The sequence below is a fragment of the Staurois parvus genome, unplaced genomic scaffold (genome assembly GCF_062004578.1).
Source record: "Staurois parvus isolate SC_StPar_1 unplaced genomic scaffold, SC_StPar_1.0 ptg000186l, whole genome shotgun sequence".
NCBI classification, from domain to species: Eukaryota; Metazoa; Chordata; class Amphibia; order Anura; family Ranidae; genus Staurois; species Staurois parvus.
Window position 1 is genome coordinate 7,073,633 of NW_028317982.1, and position 13,570 is coordinate 7,087,202.

Consider the following 13,570-nt stretch of genomic DNA (forward strand, 5'->3'; position numbering starts at 1 on the left):
GTACTCTTTACGGGCGAGTTCTGGGATTGGTGCCACCTGTAAAAGCAATCCAGCGGCTAATTGGCTGCTAGGATTGCTTTTAACAAAAAAGAGGGAAAAAAACAATATTGGGATGATGCCAGTAGCTGCAGGCAGCATCTCAGTATACCACTTTAAACTGCTTACATACATGCACGTTAGCTGGTCTTCAAGTGGTTAAACACCAGTGGAAATAAGAGATGCTCATCCTTTTTAGCAACAAAGCAAACTATAGCATTGGCCTGGAAATGCAATCTGTCTTCTTACATGAGGTCAAGACCCATCTTTATGGCTTTATGATTAATGAGAAGCTTTCTAGTATCTTGGTGATTATTCATGAAAATTTTCTTAGGCCTCGTGGACAGGAGCACATTGTGGATGAACAATGTAAAATTCTGGCTTTCTTTTCTGTGCCCGGGAAGGCCAGGTGTTGTATACAGCTGCCTAAAGACATAAATGAGCAGGGCCCTCGAACCTCTTGTATATTGTTTTGTTACTGTATTGTCTCATGTACTGTCCCCCACTATATTGTACAGCGCTGAGCAAACATGTTGGCGCTATATAAACACTGTATAATAATAATAATAAATGGCTGTATGCAGGTTACATTGTCCACACCTATAATGTGCCTGTGTGCATGAGGCCTTAAGGTTGGGTCTTTACTCATTACATTATATCTCTCATTTCTGTTAGCCAAACTATTAGCTTGAAAAGTGCACTGCCGCCTTTGTTTCTCTGCCTAATGTTTAACCCTTTTATTTACGGTTCTTGCCCCTCTCTATGACTGTAATTTTTTTTTTTCCTTTTTTATTCCCTTTTGCTTCTATCTTTTTTGCCGCCTCTTGCTTCTTTCCTTACGGTACTGCTCTACCATCCCTAGTGTCGGAGCAGGGTGTTTCCATGCACGTCTCTGATACCTGTTACATTGGTAGCATATTTATTATATCTCTGTCCCTGTGTTGTTAGAGCACATCTGCTGCAACTGCCACTTATTCTCTAATCTAACTCCTATCCAGCCCTCTATTGTTCTTACTGTTTTTACACCATAACTCTTCATAGTTGTACGGTGTTCTGTTTTTTTTATGCAATTGCTATGCTACACCTGCTGCACATAATACAGTAACACCTCCAATGCCTTCTGTAAATTTGTAAATCGTACAGTTCCAGACTGTACATAGTAAGCACCACTTTTTGTTAATCTCTATCATTGTTACCTGTTGCAGTTCAAATGTCTGATTAAAGTGTGTTACTACTCAAGTCTATTTTTTTTTTTAATTAAAATAACAAAAAACATGTTTTATACTCACCTGCTCCATGCAGTGGTATTGCACAGAGCAGCCTCGATCCTCCTCTTCACAGGTTCCCTAACAGCGATCTCGGCTCCTCCTCTTCTTCGTGTGTCCCCAATGCAAGCAGCTTCGCTCCCGAGCTGTGTCTATGCAGCTACGCTCCATAGACACACAAAGCAGGATTTAGCCCAGACCCCCATTTTTTCCTCACTGCATTTGATTGACAGCAGCAGAATCCAATAGCTCCTGCTGCTGCTCAGGTTCCTGTGTGAAGAGGAAGAGGGGAAAAGAGATGCAGCCGTGCACAGCGCTGGATCTATTCTCCCCTCTCTTCCCCTTCACACAGGGAAGGGGGAGGACTGAAAAATAGAAAATATTTTTTATCTTAATGCAAGGAATGCATTAATGTAAAACACATTTTCAGATTTACTATCCCTTTAAATGAAAAACTAAATATTCATCTTTGATTTTAGCTATTGTACTCTCCATCAATACTTGTATTTGTTTTGCTGTTGGCTGACTGTAATAATAGCATCTGTGTATTCTGAATGTTAGGAACTACCTGGGAATGACTGCTTTCCAGCAACTGTCGTTTTGTTACTGTTCATTGTATTTGTGTTGTATATTTGTACACAGGGAAAGAAATGGTTTGGTGATGATGGGAACATTTTAGCCTTGCCTAATCCTATAAAAACGTCAACAACAAGACCACCTATATTTACACTACATGAAGGCTTAGACTCCGCACTGGAGACCATATATATTAAGGTATGTGTGGTACAAGGATTTACCATCATTATATAGTGGCCAGTTGCATATCAGTTTAAATAATGATAAACTGCTTAAACCTGAATTCTAATTGGCTAGTTTGAACTTCATAATAGAATTTCAGATTGTGAGTCTGTGTGAAAATTTGCACTTGGATTTTTTTTTTCTAACAATTGATGCACTAGTCACATTGTTAATTTCCAAACCTTATTGGGTGCATTAAAAAAATCTGGCTCCTGTGTGCCAATTTTGTGGCGCACTGACGATAGTTTATCTGGCTCATTTTCCCTCTCTAATCAGTTTCCTGCCACTGTCTCTCACCTTGTGACTTAAGCTAGCCATAGATGGATGGAAAGATAGCTGGTTCAGCAGGAACCAACCGAATTTCAATCCATCTATGGGCAGGCTGGTTGTACTGAAGTCACTCTATTGATTGACGTCAGTACAACCAGCCTGTCCGTACAATTACTACCAATGCATGAGAGTATAAAAAATACAGTGAGCGCTCCAATGGTCAGCAGCTGAACATTCAAGGAAAACACATAAGTCCCAAAAATATATATATAAAGAAAATGCAGCGCTGTGTGATGTTACTATATTGCGGGCAGATATAAATAATAAATGAAACCAAAGCAAATGAATAAATAAATCAATAAACAAATCACAATCCAGTAATGGTGCTCGCTGATTCCCAGTGCAAAAGTTAGAAATGCGCACTAACCAGAAACGTATTAATAATACGCATGTGTATATGATATCATGGAGATTCCCCTCTCTTTTCTGGTCTGGTAATGGGCAGGAGCTGAAGATAGTAGAGATGAAGCGCCCTCGTGTGGTGAAATGGAGGTCCAGCAGGTCACAGAAATCCTTACAGAAGATTGATCCCTGCACCAGCCTTTGAGAGGAGGAATTTTCCACTTCACACACTTCTGTAAGGATTTCTGTGACCTGCTGGACCTCCATTTCGCCACCCGAGGGCGCTTCATCTCTACTATCTTCAGCTCCTGCCCATTACCAGACCAGAAAAGAGAGGGGAATCTCCATGATATCATATACACATGCGTATTATTAATACGTTTCTGGTTAGTGCGCATTTCTAACTTTTGCACTGGGAATCAGCGAGCACCATTACTGGACTGTGATTTATTTATTTATTTATTGATTTATTCATTTGCTTTGGTTTCATTTATTATTTATATCTGCCCGCAATATAGTAACATCACACAGCGCTGCATTTTCTTTATATGTACAATTACTACCGCCCACTATAGCTGCTAACAGTGATCATTGTATTCTGATTGCTACATTTTGAAGTACTTCCAGTATGGGAAGGGTTATGTAGGAAAGGACTTCCTGTCTCATTGGCCCGCCTGTTTTTATGCACCTAAAGGTGGCGCATGATTATAGCCCGCTCTGTGTCCCGTGATGTACTCCAAGAAATGGATTTTTTCTCTGGTCCTCTGCGGGCACTCCTGGCTCCTCCCCCTTGACCAGTGCCCCAGCTGCTTGCTATGGGGGCACTGGTGCGTGCTCACTCCTGAGCCAGGCTCTGAGTCCATAAGACACATAGAGCCGTGGCTCAGCCCCACTCTCTCCTTATTGGCTCACTGGCTGGGATTGACAGCAGTAGGGGCCAATGGCTTCTGCAGCTGTCTCAGCCAATGAGGTGAGGGAGTCCCTGGACAGACTTGCACATTGCTGGATCGAGAGGGGGCTCAGGTGAGTATTAGGGGGGCTGTGGGGGGAGCAGCACACAGAAGGTTTTTCACCTTCATGCATAGAATGCATGAAGGTAACAAACCTTCAACCCTTACAATCACTTTAAATGATGTAACTGATAAAAATACATTTTAGATTATCTCTGTTTTCATTAATCTCAACCCAACTTGAGTATCTTTTTCACAGGCAATTCCATCTAAGAAATCCAGCCAATACATGGTGGGGTCAGGGGGACTACTCGGAGAATTTCAGCTGGACATAGATATTTCCGGAATTGTGTTTACCCATCATCCCCTTTTCAGTCGGGAGCATGTCCTAGCCAACAAGCTGAGCCAGCTATATGATCAGTATCTGGGGAGGAAGCAGAAGAACCTGGCCAAGCTCCTGACAGACAAGGTATGTTTATCATCTGTACACTCATCAGCTGTGCTGGTTATTTTATTGTCATACACAGGAAATGTCATGTACAGTGTAACAGTCTTGGCTATTATTTATAGCCGGTATTACATAACATATCTACTCTAACCACAAACTGTCCCCAGGCTAATACATGATCTAATACTGATTATGTTACACTGTGGGGATAACATTTTTTACCATTTTTTTGGGGGGTTGTTGTTTTTTTTTTTTTTTTTTTTTTTTTTTAAACTCTTTCTTTTTCTAAAGCCACCTGTATATACAGATTGTTGCATTTTACAAAGTACAACTGTGTGGTAATACAACAGTATTGTAGCTGATTATCATTTTTTTCCCTGCAGCACTGGGGTCCTGAGTTCTCATTTGGAACACTAACTACATAGTTTCAGCATGGCTTGTTTACACTAGCGGTAAGGATTGCTGCTCCTCTAAAATGCGATCCAAGCTCGGATTGCTTTTCAGAGGTGTTTGACAGAGGGCAAGGTGGTGATATGTCACCTCCTAACTACCTGTTTTAACCCCCTAAATACCACACAGTTCAGGGGAATGGTTTAGGTTAGGGGCGGTAAACATGGCTTAGCCGCATGCCCCCCCCCCCCCCCAACCGCAAGTGTAACCGCTTGGGTGTCCTTATTTGAATTTCCAGCATCCAGGCTCATTTAAAAAGCAGAAGTATGGCCAAAAAATGGCCATACTGCTGCTGTAAAAAAACAAAGTGAAAAAAAAACATTTATAAAGCACAGCAATGTGCTTTACAGAAGTGTTCCCAAAGCCAGTGGAGAACAAGATAAATGGAGAAAAAAAAAGTTGTTTACAAAAAAAAATGAGATAAGCGAGAACGTCATGGGGCTCCATTACTTACACACTGGCCAGCAGTTTTTGAATGGGCCTTAAATTATGGATAGCTGATATAGTTATCTGCTTTCTCTTATAAATGAGACTAACAGTACATAGATGTGCTGTTTTTTCCTAAAACACCCAAAGGGTTAATTGGCCTCTGACACTGGCTCTAATCCAGGGGTGGGCAACCTCAGAACTCAAGCTGCTGTGGATCTGCAAGTCCTACGAGGCATTGTAAGACTGACAGACACAGCTTTGACTCCCAGGGGCAGTAACATGATGGGAGTTGTAGTATCACCACACCTGGAATACCAAGGTTTCTAATCTAATCTTGCTGCTCTGTTAGGGCTGACCCATGCAGAGAATGGAGGAGGCTTTGGGCACTGATATAGCAACACAGCTCTTTGAAGCCAATAGCTGCTACAGAAACAGCAAAGTTGCTCGCTGTACCCATGCAGGCTGTTGGGAATTCATATGACGCAACTGATGTTAAAGAAGCTGCTAATGGTTGCAAAATTGGAATATTTGTTTTTCCCATTGTTCTTCACTTTTTGTACAGAATCTGTGCTGTTGGTTAGGACTATGGAAGGTTCAGCTAATCATGAACATTTTATGACCACCTTTGATCTTATGCACACCGTGAACCTGAGGTCTGGGGATAACATTCATCCTCAGCTGTGGAACTATAGCAGAGATCAAGGCACCACAGTAACGTATAATAAGACCATCTATAATTCGGTCATTATGCTGCTCCCAAATTTAAAAGATGTGAACTGGGAGGAGGGATTGTTGCACAGACGCTACTTTTGGTGATTTGAACTGGCTAAAAATCACTCAGTAAGCATGACACAGAGAGGTGCTATCGTCAGTGACATAGGTGGATTTTCTAATAAGGATGTATCCTTTAGAAGGAGAGACCCTTGCAGCACAAGGATTTCATTTGTTTGCTGATAGAATTAAAGCCCAACTCCAACCAAAACATTCTCTAGTGTGGGGAAGAGTTTGAACCTCCCGTGAGATTATTGGATCTCTCCTTCCTGTTTATGTTAATAGCTTTCAAATAACCCTTCCTCACGCAGCTAGAAAATGTAGTTTAAGCTGGCCATGCACTTATAGATTTTTTAAATTTTTTTTTTTTTTTTTCAGCCCGGCTGAACGAAAGTGTCCAACAGATTTCTCCATCCACGCTATACTGTATGGATGAGCCAATATTCCCTTCCAGGGATCGTAATTTGACAGCTGGCACCTGTGGCTGTCCGATTACCCAAACAGAGAGTGCATTTGGAATTTAAGCCTGCTCTGCTCTTCTGTGCTCCTCAGTCCTACCTGTTCCTCGGTCCAGCGCTGTCCTCACCGTTTTTTTTCTCCCTGGCGCCGGCATCTTTTCTGTGGGCACCTGGCTGTGGCAGCTTGCAGATTTACAGGCAGGTGCCCACTGCGCATGTGCGAGAAACGCTGTGCTTTGTGAATGGTCCAGCAGTCTTCTGGGACCTGTCATGTGTCCCAGAAGACGGGGAGGGAATACAACTCCGCAGTCTCTGGTCATCTCCTGTACCGTGTCCGCAGTCTCTGGTCATCTCCTGTACCGTGTCCGCAGTCTCTGGTCATCTCCTGTACCGTGTCCGCAGTCTCTGGTCATCTCCTGTACCGTGTCCTCGGTCTCTGGTCATCTCCTGTACCGTGTCCTCAGTCTCTGGTCATCCCCTGTACCGTGTCCGCGGTCTCTGGTCCATCCCCTGTACCGTGTCCGCGGTCTCTGGTCCATCCCCTGTACCGTGTCCGCGGTCTCTGGTCCATCCCCTGTACCGTGTCCGCGGTCTCTGGTCCATCCCCTGTACCGTGTCCGCGGTCTCTGGTCCATCCCCTGTACCGTGTCCGCGGTCTCTGGTCCATCCCCTGTACCGTGTCCGCGGTCTCTGGTCCATCCCCTGTACCGTGTCCGCGGTCTCTGGTCCATCCCCTGTACCGTGTCCGCGGTCTCTGGTCCATCCCCTGTACCGTGTCCGCGGTCTCTGGTCCATCCCCTGTACCGTGTCCGCGGTCTCTGGCCCATCCCCTGTACCGTGTCCGCGGTCTCTGGCCCATCCCCTGTACCGTGTCCGCGGTCTCTGGCCCATCCCCTGTACCGTGTCCGCGGTCTCTGGCCCATCCCCTGTACCGTGTCCGCGGTCTCTGGCCCATCCCCTGTACCGTGTCCGCGGTCTCTGGCCCATCCCCTGTACCGTGTCCGCGGTCTCTGGCCCATCCCCTGTACCGTGTCCGCGGTCTCTGGTCCATCCCCTGTACCGTGTCCGCAGTCTCTGGTCCATCCCCTCGTTTTCCTCCTCTAATACCTAGGTGCATCTTATGGAGCGAAAAATACGGGTACTTTGTGTTCAATGTGCATCCAGTGATGCCCCAGATGTTTTTTAAAGAAAGTGTTTTCTTTTAAATACAAAAGATGAGTTTTCTTCAGACTGTTGCCTTTGCTCCAGTACGATAACTGAAGACTTCTTTCATTGATTGAAGGTGACTCTCTGTTCTCAGCGTGACATATTAGAGAAGGATTTTTACATTACTCTTCTATTATCAGACTCTGAAATCATATAGTTGGCAGCCAATTTATAATAAGAAACAGACAAACCCGCCTTACTGATCATTTTTATTTTTTGTCTTCAGTTGCATGCACTGAGGAATGCTGTACAGGACATTTCTGCAGGAGGTACCCATGGCTCCAGCACTATAACGGAACAAAGTATCCATGAATATAAGCTGGACATCAGGTATTTCGTTTGTGAAAATACTTAAACTAATAACTTCAGACGGCAGGTAAAATTGCTGTGTGAACTGCTTATACTGTATATATTTAATATTGCAACTATGCTAAATTTAGAAAGCCATCCGGTTTACCCTATTATTAATTTACTTCCTTACAGTGTATTAAGTTGCTTCTAGGTAGGTTAACAGCCTTTTTCTGTGCTCCCATGTTCCATTGTGCATAGTTGAAGCTGTCTTGGGCATAGAGGAAAGAATCGGGGCGCACACTGAGTCAAGTTTTGGTGTATATCCAAAGGCCATATATACATGCAAAAAATAGAAACGGAAATGGCATGCACTGGATAGTTCAGATATAACCACTTTAATGAATGTAAAATAGTTCAAATACACATACAAAAAGGTGATTTGTTCAGGACATATCAGTAGGTCAAGTTATCCCATAGAGCAGCAGGTCACTCCAACATTTCAGACACTCTCCCTACTCTCAACAATTGGGAAGTGCACAAGCCAAGATGGATACTCTTTGGTTGACATTGGAAAAACGAAATTGAAGAAAATGAAACTTCCAGCTACATCCCAAGCTTATTCAGGAGGAGACCTGAAGTTGTATCTGGAGAGGTAAACTACCTCCATTGTACTGATATGTTTTAAGACCATGCACCTGCATTAGAAGAAGGAAAACAATCCAAAAACATGTCACTGTGGTGCCTTTACCATCCAGAATTTCACAAAAAAAAGCAGTTAAGTATGTAAATATGAATAGAACTGGGAAAAAAGTTGGGCTGGAATTTCTCTAAAGCATCAAAATTATCATATGAAAGTTTACATTTTTTTCCATTTCTCCTGTATTCAACTTATTTTTATTTATAAGACGTACACAACATATGTTCTAGATTACATTCCTTAGGGAGATAATAAAGCACAAGATGCATAATAATAAAAAATGTTTACATGCCTTCCTTTTATTATTCTACAATCCTGGGTCTATTTAAACATCATGTGGATTTTTTTTTTTTAGCTAGTAAACTCTGTTGTTCTGCGAAGTGTATCTGGTGTTATTCTGTCTGTCTGCTTTATGTTCTGTCCCACCCATAATTATCAAGGAATTTCTGGTCATCTGCCCAGAACTGAACTTATATGCCGACCATAGATATTCCTATGTAGAATATAAATAGCTGCTCGATATGCAAGCAGAACCCAGCTGCCCTTGTGGCAACAGACCTTCCAAGACTAGTTAAAGTGTTACTAAACCCAGGACCCTGCATTCACTCTATCTGATCTCCCACAGTACACAGAACATAGAATTGCAATTATTTTAGTAAATATAAACTGCCAAATGCCTTTTCTCATCAGCAGTTAGAGCAGTCTTGTGATTTCTATCAGTTTCCAGCAGAGCACTGGTTAAAGCTTGCAGGAGGCGTTTACTTTCTGTTGTAGGAGGATGCAGAACCCCTGACCTCTGTCTGGACAGTTCTGATTGGCCCTATGCTGATCACATGCACTCTCCTAAGAAAAAAAAAAAAACCTCTCTAGCAATACATACCAAACTGAGCATGTGCAGAGTGTCTCCACACGATCTCTTATCAGAAGATGGGGGGGGGGGGGCATTGGAAGAATGGAAGGATCAGAGAAGTCAGGATCAAACCGCATTTTTACACAATGCAGAGAATTAACACTTTAGGTTCCACATGGAATGTATCAAGCATGCTTTATTGCATATACAGACTGATTTTACTGTTGTGGGTTTAGTAGCACTTTAAAGTGGTTGTAAAGGTTCTATGCATGAAGGTAAAAAACTTTCTGTGTGCAGCCCCCCCCTTTCCAATACCTACCTGAGCCCCATCTCAATCCAACAAAATGCAGGAGGATCAGGGTTGCTTTGTGCAAAACCATTGCACAGAGCAGGTAAGTATGAAATGTTTGTTATATAAAAAAAATAAATAAATCTGCCTTTACAATCAGTATAACTTGCCCTATTGATGTTACCCACAAGGACTGTTAGCCAGCGGACTTCTGGCTGCCAGTCAGCATAGACGGCAACCTGATGCGGCAACCATCTTATTTGTATTGCTGCTTTACTTTGAACAAATCCTGTTGTCTTGTATCTATCCCAGTACCACTGGACCTCATTTATTACAACAGCAGCAATCAATTACAATAGGTCTGCGGAGGTTCTCAGTTATCTGGGTCATGGTATAGCTAGTTATAGTTAGTCACATTGAAATGTCATTTTAATGGCATTTTGCTGTTTATTCAGGTAGCTTTTTGAGCCCCGTTAAATGTCAGGAGCATACTCCAATATCTATAGCCACATGAGTAACCCAGTCATCTAATCGCTATGGAATGTGTCAAGGCAGATGTTGATTGTCCATGAACATGGTGAAGGCTTGTAAAGCCACCCAATTTCCTTTGCTGGTTGAAAAAAAATGAACCTATTCCCAAATCTATGCATTTGATGTGGATGGGGGGATTCCTCCTGCTGAGCTATTGTATTTTGCCGGTGGGGAGGCTTCCCCGTCAGCAGAATGCAGTGATCAGTGTACCCGGCTATAGCTGGCAGCACTGATTCTTCAGGAAAAACCCGACAGGCTGATTGTACACAAGTTGATCGATAGATCGATGTGTGTACAACCAGCTTGCCCATATAGGGATAGAAATTCGGCCAGTTCCGGCTGAAGTGGCTGAATTTTATTCCATGTATGGCCGGCTTAACTCCAGGTTTTAGTGAACTTTAATTAGTTTACTTGGACCAGCTTCCTTCACACATGCAATGACTGTGTACACTTGTATAAACTATATGTAATATGAGTTACAAACTCTATATAGCGCTGTGTTCTGGATATTCTTGTCCCACTTCCAGAGAAAAATCGAGTCCTTGTTATTCTTCCATAAAACACAAAGCTTCCCGTGAATGGTTCGATTTTGTTTTGGAGCTGGACAGAAGTCCCCATACTGCTGCTGGAACACAGTGGTGTATACTGTGCGTAGCTGACCAGCTTGGTCCAAACTATTTTAAGTTCACTGGCACTTGGGCTTTAAATCAGGTTTAGGTGACAGTTGTCTAAGGGAGATTTATTTATTTTAGGTACTTATATAGCACCGTCAATTTACGCAGCGCTTTACATATATATTGTACATTCACATCAGTCCCTAACCCTCAAGGGGTGTACAATCTAAGGTCCCTAACTCACATTCATATACAAGGGCCAATTTAGACAAGATCTAATTAACCTACCAGCATGTCTTTGGAGTGTGGGAGGAAACCAGAGTACCCGGAGGAAACCCACGCAGGCACAGGGAGAACATGCAAACTCCAGACAGGTGGTGCCATGGCTGGGATTCGAACCAATGACCCTAGTACTGCCAGGCGGAAGTGCTAACCATTTAGCCACTTACTTGCTTAGATTTACTCTCACTTTGGCAGTATGTTTAAATCTTAAGGGTAGGAAATGGGGAAAATCTCTCTAACAGAACACACACAAAAAACAGGGCTTCTAACTCTATGCTACTCTTTCCAAAACAAAAACTTTTATCTAGAACTACACGTTAGGTTATTATACTATAAATATTTCAGTTTGTTAAAACACAATCCAGCCTCATTCAGTGCATAGTTCAGTAACCCAAAGCATCCATTGGGAATTTGATGTACTAGCACAAGATGGATTTTGTAAATCCTGTAGTATGCCCATAGCTCTTTGCACTGGCACTGCTTTGATAAATGTTGCCTGTTAATGCGTTTTTTTGTCATGGTGTTAACTTTGTAGTGCTGTTTTAAAGAGTTTATTTGACAGTGTATTTGTGTGGCCTGCATATGTTTTAAATGCTGCAGTCGCTACAAAAATGGTTCATCTAGCCCTTTTATAGGAGCCAGGAGAATTCCTCTGTCCCTGCAGAGCCTCTATTCATTGGGATGACCTCATAGAAGAAATGTTTCTGAAATAGGCTGCAAATGTGGCATATTGAAAATACTTAAATGGTTTCAATTTTGTGTGGTTTTAAAGCACTGCTAAGAAATAAATGTGCTGGGGAGATGGTTCTAATTGAAATCATACCATTGGGCACAAATCAGAGCTTGTCTTACAAAACTGCATTCCTTTTTATATCCAGTTTTTTATATGATTTCTTTTAGTCTTTTAATAACAATTGAATTGCTGTCATTGATCACAACAGTATTGTGCTGTACTGGCCCAGTAGCAGCAATTATTACTACCCTGTAATGGCAAGGTGCAATATAGCAGAAAAAAAGTGCTGAAACCTTCCTGGTTTCAACATGCTGACCAGGGGCGGACTGACAACTCATGGAGCCCCCGGGCAATAGAGGATAATGGGGCCCCTGTGTCCTTGCCCAAACTCAAACAAGCCTATGAAAGAGGTACCGGGGCATCTTATGGGGCCCCCTACTGACCCCGGGCCCTCGGGCAGTGCCCGAGTTTCCAAATGGTCAGTCCACCCCTGATGCTGACAAAACTAATATTAAAGCTCTCTCTCAAAAAAAAATAAGAAATTGCAACATCCCTTAACATGTTTTACATGCTCATGTGAACAGTGTCCTTTTTTTCTAATTTAATTTAAGTCTCGGCTTTGACTCTTTTTTTTTTTTTTTTTTTTTGACCAGAAGATACATATAGATTGCAGTTCTAAAAACCATGTATGAAGCTTTAAACCTTTTGTGAAGGGGTGATACGTTTATTTATCACTGGAGTAGATTCAAAGGATGGATTTTTTTTTTTTTGCATTTTCCCTACATAGCTAGAGATTTTGGGCAATGGAAAAAGTCTTCATCTATCTATACTCCTTGGTCAGTGATGTAGGAAGGGGTGTAGCAGAGATTACAGTTGGAACTCTTGTTTAAGGAGGGCTTTACATCACCTAGTCCACCTATTATCACCATTACCTTATGCACGTAAGCAACTAAATTGTTTATTGTTCTGTCTCTCCAATCTAAGCATTGAAAGTGTGATCTCTGTAACTTACAGTTGTGATGAGATAGCGATAACTCCAATCTTAGTTGAATATCACAGGCAGTGACTCAATACAGAAGACATCTTGTAGATCTTGTGAAGTTTATTCCATAAACTGAGAGAATCTTACAGCAATGAACATCTGATAGGTCAAAAGATCATAATGTGACCTGCTTCATGACATGAGGCTAGAAGCTGCAATGAATTTCTGGGAAAAAGGGTGGGCTATCTATACAGCATTAACTAAACCAGAGGAAAGGGAGGAGTAGAGAGAAAATATAGAGAACACTTAAAGGCATATGACAGTCATGTGAAACATGACATTTATCCTTGAGAAGAGGAGACATACTGTGCAGGAGAGGGGGGCATTAGTGCGGAGGACGGGGGCTATGAGAGTTGGGTGTTTTAGTTACAAGGTTGATATGCTTGAGTCAGATTATAGGGGGCTGGAGATGCTCCAGAGTCTGGAGGAATGAGTACAATATTAGGGTTGAGGAACTCTTTCACTAGAGCCTGTATGTGTTTAGCTATGCCCCTACCCTTGACAATTAGGAAACAGCATTGTTTTTGCTGTACGGCTTTGTCATGTGATCTGTAGGCCTGAGTCCATTCCAAAACCTAAAACATACAAAGGAAAAATAAAACTAGGATATACTGTATGTGCATGGAAAAGAGCAGGTTCCTCAGGAATTACGTTATTCAAAACTAGGCTTGTTCTTTCAAATGGAAAAATGATGCTTAAGGTTATCCTTTTAAATACAAGGATTGGGTAAAATGTACATAATACCTTCCACTTCAGAG

General features: G+C 42.3%; 1 protein-coding gene across 1 annotated transcript in view; it reads left to right on the forward strand.

Moving 5' to 3' along the window:
- CC2D2A (coiled-coil and C2 domain containing 2A) overlaps nucleotides 1–13,570 on the forward strand; it is a 153,288-nt gene that overhangs the window by 45,189 nt on the left and 94,529 nt on the right. Inside the window, exons 10-12 of the mRNA XM_089677430.1 lie at nucleotides 1,944–2,075; nucleotides 3,981–4,190; nucleotides 7,710–7,813. Coding sequence (XP_089533556.1) covers nucleotides 1,944–2,075; nucleotides 3,981–4,190; nucleotides 7,710–7,813 — 446 coding nt within the window. The remainder of the gene's footprint in view (nucleotides 1–1,943; nucleotides 2,076–3,980; nucleotides 4,191–7,709; nucleotides 7,814–13,570) is intronic.